We start from the raw sequence: 12,544 nt of genomic DNA, 5'->3' as shown, positions 1-12,544 counted from the left end.
CGGTGGCTATGGCAGTATCCCAGCCGGGGCTCACCTGCCCAGGCACGGTCAGTTTGGAAGAGCTCGGAGTCACGGAAGGAGACGAGACTTGGTCGAACTGGGCGGTCTCTCCCAGAATATGGGGGTCGTAGCCTATTCCCTGGAAGGTGATCAGAGCTGAATCTCCCTCCAAGATGTGGATGGGGACATCCACCTGCCACAGAAAGGGCGACAGGGCACAGTCAGGGCTGCATGCTGAGGGTCTAACAAAGCGGTGCCGTTGCTAGCGGAGCGGGACAACTTTGGAGTAAGCGGCCTGCTGCCTGCTGCACTGGGATTCCTGGGAACACTGACGAGCTAAGCCCCCAGCAGCCACCGAGAGGGGCCGGGCACGCGGGTTACATAACTGTACTGGACAACAGCTCTGTCTCGGGAGTATGCAGCCTGAGCCTACAGCCGCTAGGATCTGCTGCCGCTCCAAGGGCCTGAGTCTCCCTCTAGACCGCTCAGGCCCCAAGTTCTCTGGTCTTACCCGGATTCCTCGCCCCAGGCTGCAGGGGACCCCCTGCCTGGCCACGGGGCCAGTGATACCAGATCCCTAGAGGCCCTACGTCCAGGGCTGCGCTTGCCCAGGGCACCCAGAATTTTGTCAGTTTCAGCGTGTCAGGCAAAATCGATGTTTCCCGAGGACAAACGATTTAAATCCAACCCCACCAAGCCTCTGTCTGATGTGAACAGAGAGGGCCACAAGACGCTGGCCCCGCAGGCCCCCGGGAAAAGCACGTGACACCGCGACTCGCTTAGGCTGAGGAGCGTCTTACGGAGTACGTCCTGGCTTCCAGCGGCGAGAAGACCCACTCGATGTGGCTTGTCGAGCCGGGAGCGATCTCCCCCCTGGGGTTCAGACAGACAAACACCGGGTGCTGGAAATTCTCCTCCTGGATCTTCGTCACAGAGTCCAGCTGAATCTCATAAGCCACAGCCATGCAGCCCCCGTTGTACAGCTCATAGATCTGCAGGGGGCAGGAGGGGGGCAGTGCTCGCGGTGCCCCGCTGCAAGCTAGTGCCAGCCCTCAGCGGTGGGCTAGTGACGCGCCTATGTCAGGGCATTTGATAAAACCGAGGCTTGGAGGGAGGAGACCCCAGAATTCAAAACAGCAGCCACCATCAGCAGCCCACACAAAGCCCCCGGCTCGCCCCCTCCATGCTAGAGCGCCCCTCCCGCTGCCCACCAGAGTTTTTCTCCGGGCCAGTGGCAGCCGCTCTGGGAAGCGGAGCTCAGAGATTCGGACCCGCCGCTCCCCCACCTGGCCTGCAATGCAGAACCGGCCCGACAGCCCAGCTGCAGGGCTCTGGCTAGTTCCGGTCTCAAACCCTCCGTGGGAGGCTCCACTTCCCTGGCACGGCTACTGCCCAGCCGAGCACGTGCGGCTGCGCCCTGCCCTCCCCAGGGCCGGCCGGCGCGCGAGCTGCTCCGCTCTGCCTGCCCGGCGCGTCCTTCGGGCTGCTCACCTGTCGGGGTGGGCTGGAGCTGCCAATGGCGATGGGAGTGAACAGGTGCTTGGTGGAGGTGAAGTGAACGTACCGCTGCTCCTGTCCCACGGTCACGCCAAGGAAATTCAGCTGCAGTGCAGGCGGGGAAAAGAAACAGCCATTCTCACCCGGCAGCACCCCCTCACGGCCGTGCCACAACCACACCGGAACAACGGGAGAGGCAGAGCCCCCTCACAGCCGTGCCACAACCACACCGGAACAACGGGAGAGGCAGAGCCCCCTCACAGCCGTGCCACAACCACACCGGAACAACGGGAGAGGCAGAGCGCCCCTCACGACCGTGCCACAACCACACCAGAACAACGGGAGAGGCAGAGCCCCCTCACAGCCGTGCCACAACCACACCAGAACAACGGGAGAGGCAGAGCGCCCCTCACGACCGTGCCACAACCACACCAGAACAACGGGAGAGGCAGAGCCCCCTCACAGCCGTGCCACAACCACACCAGAACAACGGGAGAGGCAGAGCCCCCTCACAGCCGTGCCACAACCACACCAGAACAACGGGAGAGGCAGAGCCCCCTCACGGCCGTGCCACAACCACACCAGAACAACGGGAGAGGCATGTTGCCAGCCGGAGAGCTGGGAGACAGCTCTGGCACTTTACCCCTCTACCTGGAGAGGTACCCGTGTGACGCAGTGGGGGGCTGTGCACTCGTGGCCCTGGGCCCACTCTGGTTGGGCGTTCACTGGTTGCTGTGTTGGGCTGTGGGTGACCCCTACTGGCCTCTGTAAGCATTGCCCAGCTGGGGGGGAGAGTTCCTGCGGACAAGTGCGTAGACAGAGGCCTAGCAACTTCTCCCTTGGCCAGGGCAAGGGGTTAGACACAGGACGGGGGGTGGCTACTGAGGGACTGTGTGGTCTGGGGTTTGGCCAAGGGGCAGTCTGGGCTGGGCAATCACGAAGAGAACAGACAAAATCGAGTGCGGGGGCTTCAGAGGTCTGGGGACTCCTACGCCAAGGGGGCCGAGGCTGCCGGCCCCTTACTCCTGGGCCCACAGGGAACCCGGGCCGTGCTGGATCTCTGAGAAGCAATAAGCCCCCCCGTTCTACTGGCTGGAGGAGTCACATCTGGCTGAGGACGGGGGTGCAGGCTCGGGGGTCCCCAATGCGCCATCACAACCCGCCCGATCAAGGCAGGACTGCAAGGGACAGCCCTTCCTCCCAGTCTGTGGCAGGCCCTCACGCTCAGCCGGCCACCCAGTCCTGGGGGTCTCCGAAGCGCGAGAGCCGAGAGGCCTCCGCAGAACTGCCAAGTGTACAGGCGAAGCGGCAGACCCGTGGAGTTACCAACAGGGTCCCCTCTGCAGTGCAGCAGGAAGGGACTCAGAGAACCCCAGGCCTGCAGCGCCCCAGGAATGGCAGATCTTGAGCCACATGGGGCAGGGATCCGCAAGCTATAATTCCCCTATGGAGTGTCCCAGAGCTGCCTGATCTAGGGCGTGGCTGCGACGCTGAGGGACCCCAGAAACAGCTGTCGGAAAGGAGGCAGGCAGAGTCCACGAGAGACTGGAGGTCTCAGCGCCCCACAACGCAACCTCGGAGCCAAACGTGAAACTGTCTCCTGAGCCCCGGCGGGCGAGCTGGTACAGCAAGCGGGGGACAGGAGCGGGGAGGCCCACAGAGCCCTGGGCTGCCAGGAGCCCCCAGGAGGTGCTGCTGTAGCTCTAGAGTTAACAAGAGCTGCGGAGACATGATGCTGGTGCCGGTCTAACGCTCCTCACCCGGGCCAGGAAGATACACGAAGAGAACAAGACCAGACAAACAGGCCGTAAAGGGTTCCCCAGGCACCGTACCAGCATGACCCTCTCCAAGCACCGCACACACACTTAGCAGCCCGCAGATCAGGAGCCTCCACTTCCTGCGCCCGACCCAGCCCCGCACGCCGAGGGGACTCCGCTTCCCGCGCCCGACCCAGCCCCGCACGCCGAGGGGACTCCGCTTCCCCCGCCCGACCCAGCCCCGCACGCCGAGGGGACTCCGCTTCCCGCGCCCGACCCAGCCCCGCACGCCGAGGGGACTCCGCTTCCCCCGCCCGACCTAGCCCCGCACGCCGAGGGGACTCCGCTTCCCGCACGCGACCCAGCCCCGCACGCCGAGGGGACTCCGCTTCCCCCGCCCGACCCAGCCCCGCACGCCGAGGGGACTCCGCTTCCCGCGCCCGACCCAGCCCCGCACGCCGAGGGGACTCCGCTTCCCCTGCCCGACCCAGCCCCGCACGCCGAGGGGACTCCGCTTCCCGCGCCCGACCCAGCCCCGCACGCCGAGGGGCCTCCGCTTCCCGCGCCCGACCCAGCCCCGCACGCCGAGGGGCCTCCGCTTCCCGCGCCCGACCCAGCCCCGCACGCCGAGGGGACTCCGCTTCCCCCGCCCGACCCAGCCCCGCACGCCGAGGGGACTCCGCTTCCCCCGCCCGACCCAGCCCGCAGGCCGAGGGGACTCTGCTTCCCGCGCCCGACCCAGCCCCGCACGCCGAGGGGACACCGCTTCCCGCGCCCGACCCAGCCCCGCACGCCGAGGGGACTCCGCTTCCCCCGCCCGACCCAGCCCCGCACGCCGAGGGGACTCCGCTTCCCGCGCCCGACCCAGCCCCGCACGCCGAGGGGACTCCGCTTCCCGCGCCCGACCCAGCCCCGCACGCCGAGGGGCCTCCGCTTCCCGCGCCCGACCCAGCCCCGCACCCCGAGGGGCCTCCGCTTCCCGCGCCCGACCCAGCCCCGCACGCCGAGGGGACTCCGCTTCCCCCACCCGACCCAGCCCCGCACGCCGAGGGGACTCCGCTTCCCCCACCCGACCCAGCCCCGCACGCCGAGGGGACTCCGCTTCCCGCACGCGACCCAGCCCCGCACGCCGAGGGGACTCCGCTTCCCGCGCCCGACCCAGCCCCGCACGCCGAGGGGACTCCGCTTCCCGCGCCCGACCCAGCCCCGCACGCCGAGGGGACTCCGCTTCCCGCGCCCGACCCAGCCCCGCACGCCGAGGGGACTCCGCTTCCCCCGCCCGACCCAGCCCCGCACGCCGAGGGGCCTCCGCTTCCCCCGCCCGACCCAGCCCCGCACGCCGAGGGGACTCCGCTTCCCGCGCCCGACCCAGCCCCGCACGCCGAGGGGACTCCGCTTCCCCCGCCCGACCCAGCCCCGCACGCCGAGGGGACTCCGCTTCCCGCGCCCGACCCAGCCCGGCACGCCGAGGGGACTCCGCTTCCCGCGCCCGACCCAGCCCCGCACGCCGAGGGGACTCCGCTTCCCGCACGCGACCCAGCCCCGCACGCCGAGGGGACTCCGCTTCCCCCGCCCGACCCAGCCCCGCACGCCGAGGGGACTCCGCTTCCCGCGCCCGACCCAGCCCCGCACGCCGAGGGGACTCCGCTTCCCCCGCCCGACCCAGCCCCGCACGCCGAGGGGACTCCGCTTCCCGCGCCCGACCCAGCCCCGCACGCCGAGGGGACTCCGCTTCCCGCGCCCGACCCAGCCCCGCACGCCGAGGGGACTCCGCTTCCCGCGCCCGACCCAGCCCCGCACGCCGAGGGGACTCCGCTTCCCGCGCCCGACCCAGCCCCGCACGCCGAGGGGGACTCCGCTTCCCGCGCCCGACCCAGCCCCGCACGCCGAGGGGCCTCCGCTTCCCGCGCCCGACCCAGCCCCGCATGCCGAGGGGCCTCCGCTTCCCGTGCCCGACCCAGCCCCGCACGCCGAGGGGCCTCCGCTTCCCGTGCCCGACCCAGCCCCGCATGCCGAGGGGCCTCCGCTTCCCGTGCCCGACCCAGCCCCGCATGCCGAGGGGACTCCGCTTCCCCCGCCCGACCCAGCCCCGCACGCCGAGGGGACTCCGCTTCCCGCGCCCGACCCAGCCCCGCACGCCGAGGGGACTCCGCTTCCCCCGCCCGACCCAGCCCCGCACGCCGAGGGGACTCCGCTTCCCGCGCCCGACCCAGCCCCGCACGCCGAGGGGACTCCGCTTCCCGCGCCCGACCCAGCCCCGCACGCCGAGGGGACTCCGCTTCCCGCGCCCGACCCAGCCCGGCACGCCGAGGGGACTCCGCTTCCCGCGCCCGACCCAGCCCCGCACGCCGAGGGGGACTCCGCTTCCCGCGCCCGACCCAGCCCCGCACGCCGAGGGGCCTCCGCTTCCCGCGCCCGACCCAGCCCCGCATGCCGAGGGGCCTCCGCTTCCCGTGCCCGACCCAGCCCCGCACGCCGAGGGGCCTCCGCTTCCCGTGCCCGACCCAGCCCCGCACGCCGAGGGGCCTCCGCTTCCCGTGCCTGACTCAGCCCCGCACGCCGAGGGGACTCCGCTTCCCGTGCCTGACTCAGCCCCGCACACCGAGGGGACTCCGCTTCCCGCGCCCGACCCAGCCCCGCACGCCGAGGGGACTCCGCTTCCCGCGCCTGACTCAGCGCGCTGACTTTACCCAGCGGCTCTGCCGCAGCAGGACTGTTCCGCAGACTCCGAGAAGGGCTTATGGCCACAGTGCACAGCAAGTGGGCATGAGCGCCCAGTGGATGATACGGCAAAAAGGGCTGATGTGATCCTTGGATGAATAAATTGGCACTAGTGAGACAGACGCACAGAACCCTACAACCGGCAGGGACCTCGCGAGGCCATCAAGTCCCACCCCCTGCCCTCCCGGCAGGACCGAGCCCCAAAGCGATCTTACATCTGTGCACGGAATTGGTGAGACAGGCGCCGGCCGGGTGCGTAAAGTCCTGGGGTGCACATTTTAAAGGGGACGTTGCAAAACCAGAGGCGGTGCAGAAAGAGCCACAGTACTGAGTCAAGAGCTAGAGAAAACGCCCTGGAGGAGAGACCTGGAGAGCTCAATGTGTCCCGCTTCTCACAAGGAAGGTCGAGGGGTGACTTAAGTACAGGGTGGAAGGAACTTCAGGGTGAGGCGATAAGGGCAGTAAAGGGCTCTGGCATCTCCTTCAGCAAAGGCAGGCAGACCGGGCGCCAGTGCCTGGAAGCTAAGTCCAGACAAACCCAATGGCAAAGCTCAGCTCTAACAGGGGATTATCGGACGCTGGAGCCTGCTGTGATCAAGCGAGCTGTTGGGCTCAGTGCCGGGGGACCTGGCTGCTAACGGCCTGTGCCCGGCAGGCGCTCAGACTGATGTAATGGTCCCTCATCTAGGAAAGGTGCCAGGGGACCACAAGCTGTCGGAATCTGGGTTACAGGCCTCATCCACAGGAAGGCATCTCCACCCAGCACCCCGCCACCGTCTGGCACAGTGCTGACCCCACGGGCAGGCCACCGCTTACTGACTGCATTGTGCCTCTGAGGGAATCTCTGCTAGCTTACCAGAATCTCACGGCCATGGGAGACCTTCAGCAGGACCGGGAGCCGATCGGTGCCGATGAAATCATGTCTAGGGGCGAGATAAACCACCAGGGTGAGAGCGAGAGAACGGGAACCGCTAAAAATCTACCCCTGGGCCCGGAGTGGCAGAACCAAGGCTGGAAGGAACTTCAGGGTGAGGAGATACGGGCAGTAAAGGGCTCTGGCACCTCCTTCAGCAAAGAAAGGCAGACCAGACGCCAGTGCCTGGAAGCTAAGCCCAGACAAACGAGCTGCTCTTCATTTCCCTGCTAACGAGCGTCACTGGTGCACAGGGGTCACTGAGGCAGGGAGGGGCACAAATGCCTGAGGCTGCCAGGCAGCAGTTTACAGGCCCGAGCCCCGGAGTTCCTGAAGTGCAAACGAGTCGGAGACAATCAGGGTCAGGCGCCAAGTAAATGCAGAGCTGGCTAACGTCTCTGTACGAGCCGCTGTCACCCGCACCGCCGGCCTCCAGTAGTAAAAGCTACTAATAGCCAAGCCCACACAGGGCACTAGCCAGCCACCTCTCCGTCCCTCCGGCCAGCCCCACAGGCTGGGCCCAGAGAGCACGTCCCTTAGCGCCTCGGCAGCCCTGCTTGACAAGATACTGACGTGGCTCCCGTGCTGACACGCTGGGGTGAGAGCAGAGGGACGGCCTGGTGATGCCCCGTGGGTGGGGAGGTGTAGGGGACCCTGGCCGGCGCCCTGGGGAAGGGAAGGGAAGGCCCAGGCCCGGGGCAGAGCCTGTCACCTGTGTGAGAGCTGCACCGTTTGCTCCTGTCCTGGGAAGAGTCTGCCCGACTTTGGAGACACGCTGAAGAGCTGGTTGTCCTGGACTCGCATCTGGTGCAGCTCACTGGGGTCGAACTCTGTGCTCTCCGCCCAGTGCTCCACATCCAGCTTCTGGTCAGAGGGGAACAGAAAGGCCCTAGGGGCCCAGCAAAGCCAGTCAGCCAGCGCAGGGCGGGCAGCACTCCCTGGCGGGCCACGTGCTCACGGCAAGCGTGCCATGGAGACGCCCGAACGCTAGACACTCACCACTGCCTCCCCCTCGGTTCTGTCCCGCAGAGCCCCCACTCCCCCCAGTCTCAGGCCTGACCCGCAGAGCCCCCGGGAACCCCCCCCCCCACAGATATCCCCTGAGTCTCAGACCTCACCCGCAGAGCCCCCGGGAACCCCCCCCCCAGATATCCCCTGAGTCTCAGACCTCACCCGCAGAGCCCCCGGGAACCCCCCCCATAGATATCCCCTGAGTCTCAGACCTCACCCTCAGAGCCCCCGGGAACCCCCCCCCAGATATCCCCTGAGTCTCAGACCTCACCCGCAGAGCCCCCGGGAACCCCCCCCCCACAGATATCCCCTGACTCTCAGACCTCACCCGCAGAGCCCCCGGCAACCCCCCCCCCCCCCCGCAGATATCCCGAGTCTCAGACCTCACCAGCAGAGCCCGCGGGAACCCCACCCCCCCACAGATATCTCCTGAGTCTCAGGCCTCACCCGCAGAGCCCCCGGGAACCTCCCCCGCCCACAGATATCCCCCCAGTCTCAGGCCTCACCCGCAGAGCCCCCGGGAACCCGCCCCCACAGATATCCCCTGAGTCTCAGGCCTAACCCGCAGAGCCTCTGGGAACCCCCCGCCCCACAGATACCCTGAGTCTCAGGCCTCACCCGCAGAGCCCCCGGGAACCCTCCCACAGATATCCCCTGAGTCTCAGGCCTCACCCGCAGATCCCCCGGGAACCCTCCGCCCCACAGATACCCCGAGTCTCAGGCCTCACCCGAAGAGCCCCCGGGAACCCAGCCCCGGCTCTCCCCTCCCCCCACAGATACCCCGAGTCTCAGGCCTGACCTGCAGGACACAGGCGGGGCCCATGCAGACTGGGACTGTCCCGCACAACTTGCTCTCCCTCTGCAGAAGGTGAGTGATGCCACGTGGTTCAGGACGTCGGAGTGGCCAGGCGGGCTCAGCCCAAAGGCCCATCCAGCCCAGTGGCCGGTGCCCGGTGCCCCGAGGGAGGGGACAGCCCCGTCGGGTGTTCCCCACCCTCCCAGTGAAGTCCCTGCCAATTTGCTGTATTCAGCCCCTCCGAACACGCCCCGAAGCCGCGTGCCCTCGCCCCGTGGACCGGTCGAAGGAGTGCTGCCTACCATTCCGCAGGCACCACCCCGCTGTTCTCCAGCATGAGGCTCACCACGGACGGCTCGGCTTCCAGGGGGGCAGCCCCAAAGTTGAAGTCCAGCAGGACGGGGGTGTGCACGGGGGGGACCAGGCAGACGCTGCGCAGGGCAGAGAAAGAGGAGCTGAAATCGAGCCAAGAGCAGGGAGGCGCTGGACACCTGGGGAGGCTCCTGGCGGTCAGGCAGGAGAAGCGAGCGACCTTCCCTCCTCACGCGGGCTCCAGGAACATCGGCTGCCCAGAGAGGAGGCGCCCAGATGTTTAAACCCTTTCTCCTGAGCAGCCCCCGGAGAAGGTGGCTCCACACCCATGAGCTGACTCCGAGCCTGCACGGGCAGGCCCGCGTGCTTGGCGCCTGGAACGGGCACAGCACAGGCCCCAGCCCTCTGGCGGCCCTGCCTGGGAGCGCTACTGCCCTCCTGCAGAGGAAGAGGTGCCCGCACGGCAGAGCCACCTCAGGCCTGTGCTCGAGGGCCTGCTCCCACCCAGCAGCGGGGCAACGTGGAGAGGCAGGCGACATCCCGCACAGGGAAAGCACAAGGCAAGAGCACGGCACAGCCAGGGAGAGGGGAGGGGCTGCCTGCTGGGGGGCTGGGGGCAAAGGCATTCGGGGGACACTGAGCTGCAAAGCAAAGCGCCTGGTGTGGCAGCGCATTGGGGTTTCCCCGTCTCCTGCACCCCCAGAGTGGCATGAATAGACTCCGCCAGCCAGTAGAACAGGGGAGTTTATTGCTTCTCCAGGATACAGCACAGCACAGATGGAATCTGGTTCCAGGGCAGGCCTAGGATGCCTCAGCCCCCCTTGAGATGGGGGAGACTGGGCCCCTAAATCCCAGCCCCTTGCTTAGGCTGCTTCCTCCATGATACCAGACAGAAACCAAACTCCCTCACTTCCAGGCCTGCCCCCAGCCAGGGCTCCACTCCCCTTCTTCCCATTGTTCCGCTCCCTGGGAGATCACTGGTCAGACAGGTTCGGAGCCCCCTTGCATAATGACTCATCCCCTGCCCTGCTGGGCCGTGCTGCAGCCACCAGACAGTGGAGGTCACTCACAACCCACTGCCCAGCATAGCAACCAGCAAGGTACCCCCCACTACGTCACACCTGGCCACGCTTCCCCTGCCTGGATGGCACCGCGCAGGGCGCAGGCTGCTCTGGGCAGGGCCCATGTCACCTGTGCCTCGTGGGAGCCCTGTAGGTGAGCTCTGCGGAGGTGGGGTCCCGCTGCAGGTACTGGTTCAGCGTTTCCAGCGAGAAGAGCCTCCAAAGGTGCAGCTTGCTGATGCCACTGGCACTTCCGGCTGCGCACACGTCTGTGATGCAGATAGTTGGGTAGACGCCTGTGGCCACTACGCAGCAGAGCGCCTGCTGCTCCCCTGTGGTGCTTGCAGGGTTCAGAGCTAAGGAGGAGAAACAAGAACTAGTCAGTGCAATGGCCTAGAACCACCGAGTACTTCGATCTGGCAGGGACCTCGAGAGGTCAAGTCCAGTCCCCTGCCCTCCCGGCAGGACCCAGCTCCGTCTGGATCATCCCTGGCCAGTGTGTGTCCAACCTGCTCTTACATATCTCCAGGGATGGAGATTCCACAACCTCCCCAGGCAATTTATCCCAGTGTTTAACCACCTGACAGGCAGGAAGTTTTTCCTCATGTCCAACCTAAACCTCCTTTGCTGCAATTTTTGCTCCTTGTCCTGTCCTCAAAGGCCAAGACGAGCAAATTTTCTTCCTCCCCCTTTTGGAAAACTGCTCTCATGTCCTCGCTCAGTCTGCTCTTTTCCAGACTAAACAAGCCCAATTCCTTCCATCTTCCCTCCTAGCTCGTGTTCTCTAGACCTTTCATCATTTGTGTGGCTCTTCTCTGGACCCTCTCCCATTTCTCCACATCTTTCCTGAAATGCGGTGCCCAGAACTGGACACAACACTGCAACTGAGGCCTGATCAGCGCAGAGCAGAGCGGAAGAACGACTCTGTGTCTTGCTCACAGCACTCCTGTTCATGCAGCCCAGAGTCATGTTGGCTTTTTTTGCCAGTGTCACAATGCTGACTCTCATATAGCTTGTGACCCCTAGATCCCTTTGTGCAGGACTCCTCCCTAGACAGTCGCTTCCCGTTCTGTGTGTGTATATCGAGGGAAACTGCCCAGGCTGGGCTAGAATAGGGTCTGGATCCCCGCCAGAGCCAGACCCCCTGGGATGCTGTGGCACAAGTGTCAGAAGCCCCCAAACACAAGCAAGTCTGCTCTAAACACATAGCAGGACAGTTCCTGGGAGGAGGAGAGGGGGCAGTGCAGGGCTGGGGGAGTGGGAGCTCTCTCGGCCTCAGCCCGCCATAGCTCAGCTGTGTCTAACCCCCTCTCTGCACACAGCACAATGGAGAAAGGAAACAGCCCTGGGAGCCCAGCAGCACGGACTGCCATGGGAATGGAGAGACGGCACGGGGGGAGCTGACAGCTGGGCAGACTCCTGGTGTGGAAAGGCCCCGCTGGCCAGATAGGTGGCAGGCCTGGGCTCTCACCTTTGGGCGTGGAAATGGTGTAACTGATCAACCAGGTGTAATGCAGCTGACGGGCTGGGCTGACAGTTACTTGGACGATGGCCTTTGATCTCGCAGGAATGATCCCTTTGCAAGGATCCAGCTGTAAAGCTGCGAGAAAGGAAAGGCGAGAGCGGGAGGTGTCAGTGTAACTCTCGATAGACACAGTGCTATCTAGCACAGCCACGGCGCGCTCAGCGTACGGGCGAGTCCTGCACCGCCCCACCAGGCCCAGCTCGGCTCCCCCATGCCGTGGGCACACGCCAGGCCTCAAGGCGCACTAGCCCGGTGTCAGTCTGCAGGGGCTTTTTTAAGACAGATAGTTCTTGTCCAAATCCAAAACAGAATCCAAATTCTAAAACTCGGAGCAGGGCATTTTCCGCGGAAGTGAGGAACTCGGGTGGAACTGGTGCCCCATGAGACGAGAAAGCTTTAGTTTCAGTAGAAAATTGTTATGGCTTTAACAACAGAGGGAGAGATCGGTGAGCCCTGGAGCACCCAATAAAACTCTGGCTGGGGCCTTCTCAGACACACCAGCTGCCCCAGAAAGAACCCGCGTTTCTCAGCCTGCCTCCCCGGATCGCTCCGCACCAGCTGGCAAGAGCTTTTCATCCCCTTTCGAACGCTGCAACCACCCTGCCCCATGCCACCCCCAATGCCCGGGCAGTACCAAGCGGGTCACTGAGGACTTCCTCGGGGTTGCAGGGGCCTGTGATGATCTGCTCCACGTGGAGGACGTAGTTCAGAGAGCAGGTCCCGTTATTCAACAGCACAAGGTCACAGGACTGCTGGCTGCCAACCAGAGCATTCCCGAGGTCCAGCTGCTCCTCTTGCGCCTAGAGCCCAAAGCCAGCGCACACGGGTCAGGCTGGGGGGGGGCACAGCGAGGCTGCGCTCGGGGCAGGGACCCCAGCATCCCGTGGAGTTTAGGAGGCACCAGACGACTGGCCCGGCGTGGCTCGCGTCCTTCGCTCAAATGAGGTTTGT

The 12,544-nt window shown here is 65.8% G+C and overlaps 1 protein-coding gene across 6 annotated transcripts in view; it reads right to left on the bottom strand.

Moving 5' to 3' along the window:
- The window catches only part of CFAP65 (cilia and flagella associated protein 65), a 40,693-nt gene that overhangs the window by 8,037 nt on the left and 20,112 nt on the right, over positions 1 to 12,544 (bottom strand). For all 6 annotated transcript variants that reach the window (XR_012905091.1, XM_075932938.1, XM_075932933.1 and 3 more), the window contains 9 exons: positions 12,228 to 12,393; positions 11,540 to 11,668; positions 10,199 to 10,424; positions 8,998 to 9,126; positions 7,601 to 7,777; positions 6,832 to 6,898; positions 1,492 to 1,602; positions 801 to 992; positions 35 to 193 (listed from right to left, as the gene is read on the bottom strand). Coding sequence is in view for 5 of the 6 variants with exons in the window: in XM_075932938.1 (XP_075789053.1) it covers positions 35 to 193; positions 801 to 992; positions 1,492 to 1,602; positions 6,832 to 6,898; positions 7,601 to 7,777; positions 8,998 to 9,126; positions 10,199 to 10,424; positions 11,540 to 11,668; positions 12,228 to 12,393 (1,356 nt within the window). In the remaining variant the exon portion in view is untranslated. The remainder of the gene's footprint in view (positions 1 to 34; positions 194 to 800; positions 993 to 1,491; positions 1,603 to 6,831; positions 6,899 to 7,600; positions 7,778 to 8,997; positions 9,127 to 10,198; positions 10,425 to 11,539; positions 11,669 to 12,227; positions 12,394 to 12,544) is intronic.

Source organism: Pelodiscus sinensis, chromosome 7, assembly GCF_049634645.1.
Source record: "Pelodiscus sinensis isolate JC-2024 chromosome 7, ASM4963464v1, whole genome shotgun sequence".
In the NCBI taxonomy this organism is placed as follows: Eukaryota; Metazoa; Chordata; order Testudines; family Trionychidae; genus Pelodiscus; species Pelodiscus sinensis.
The sequence above is the reverse complement of the archived record's forward strand: the minus strand, read 5'-3'. Positions and strand labels throughout refer to the sequence as shown.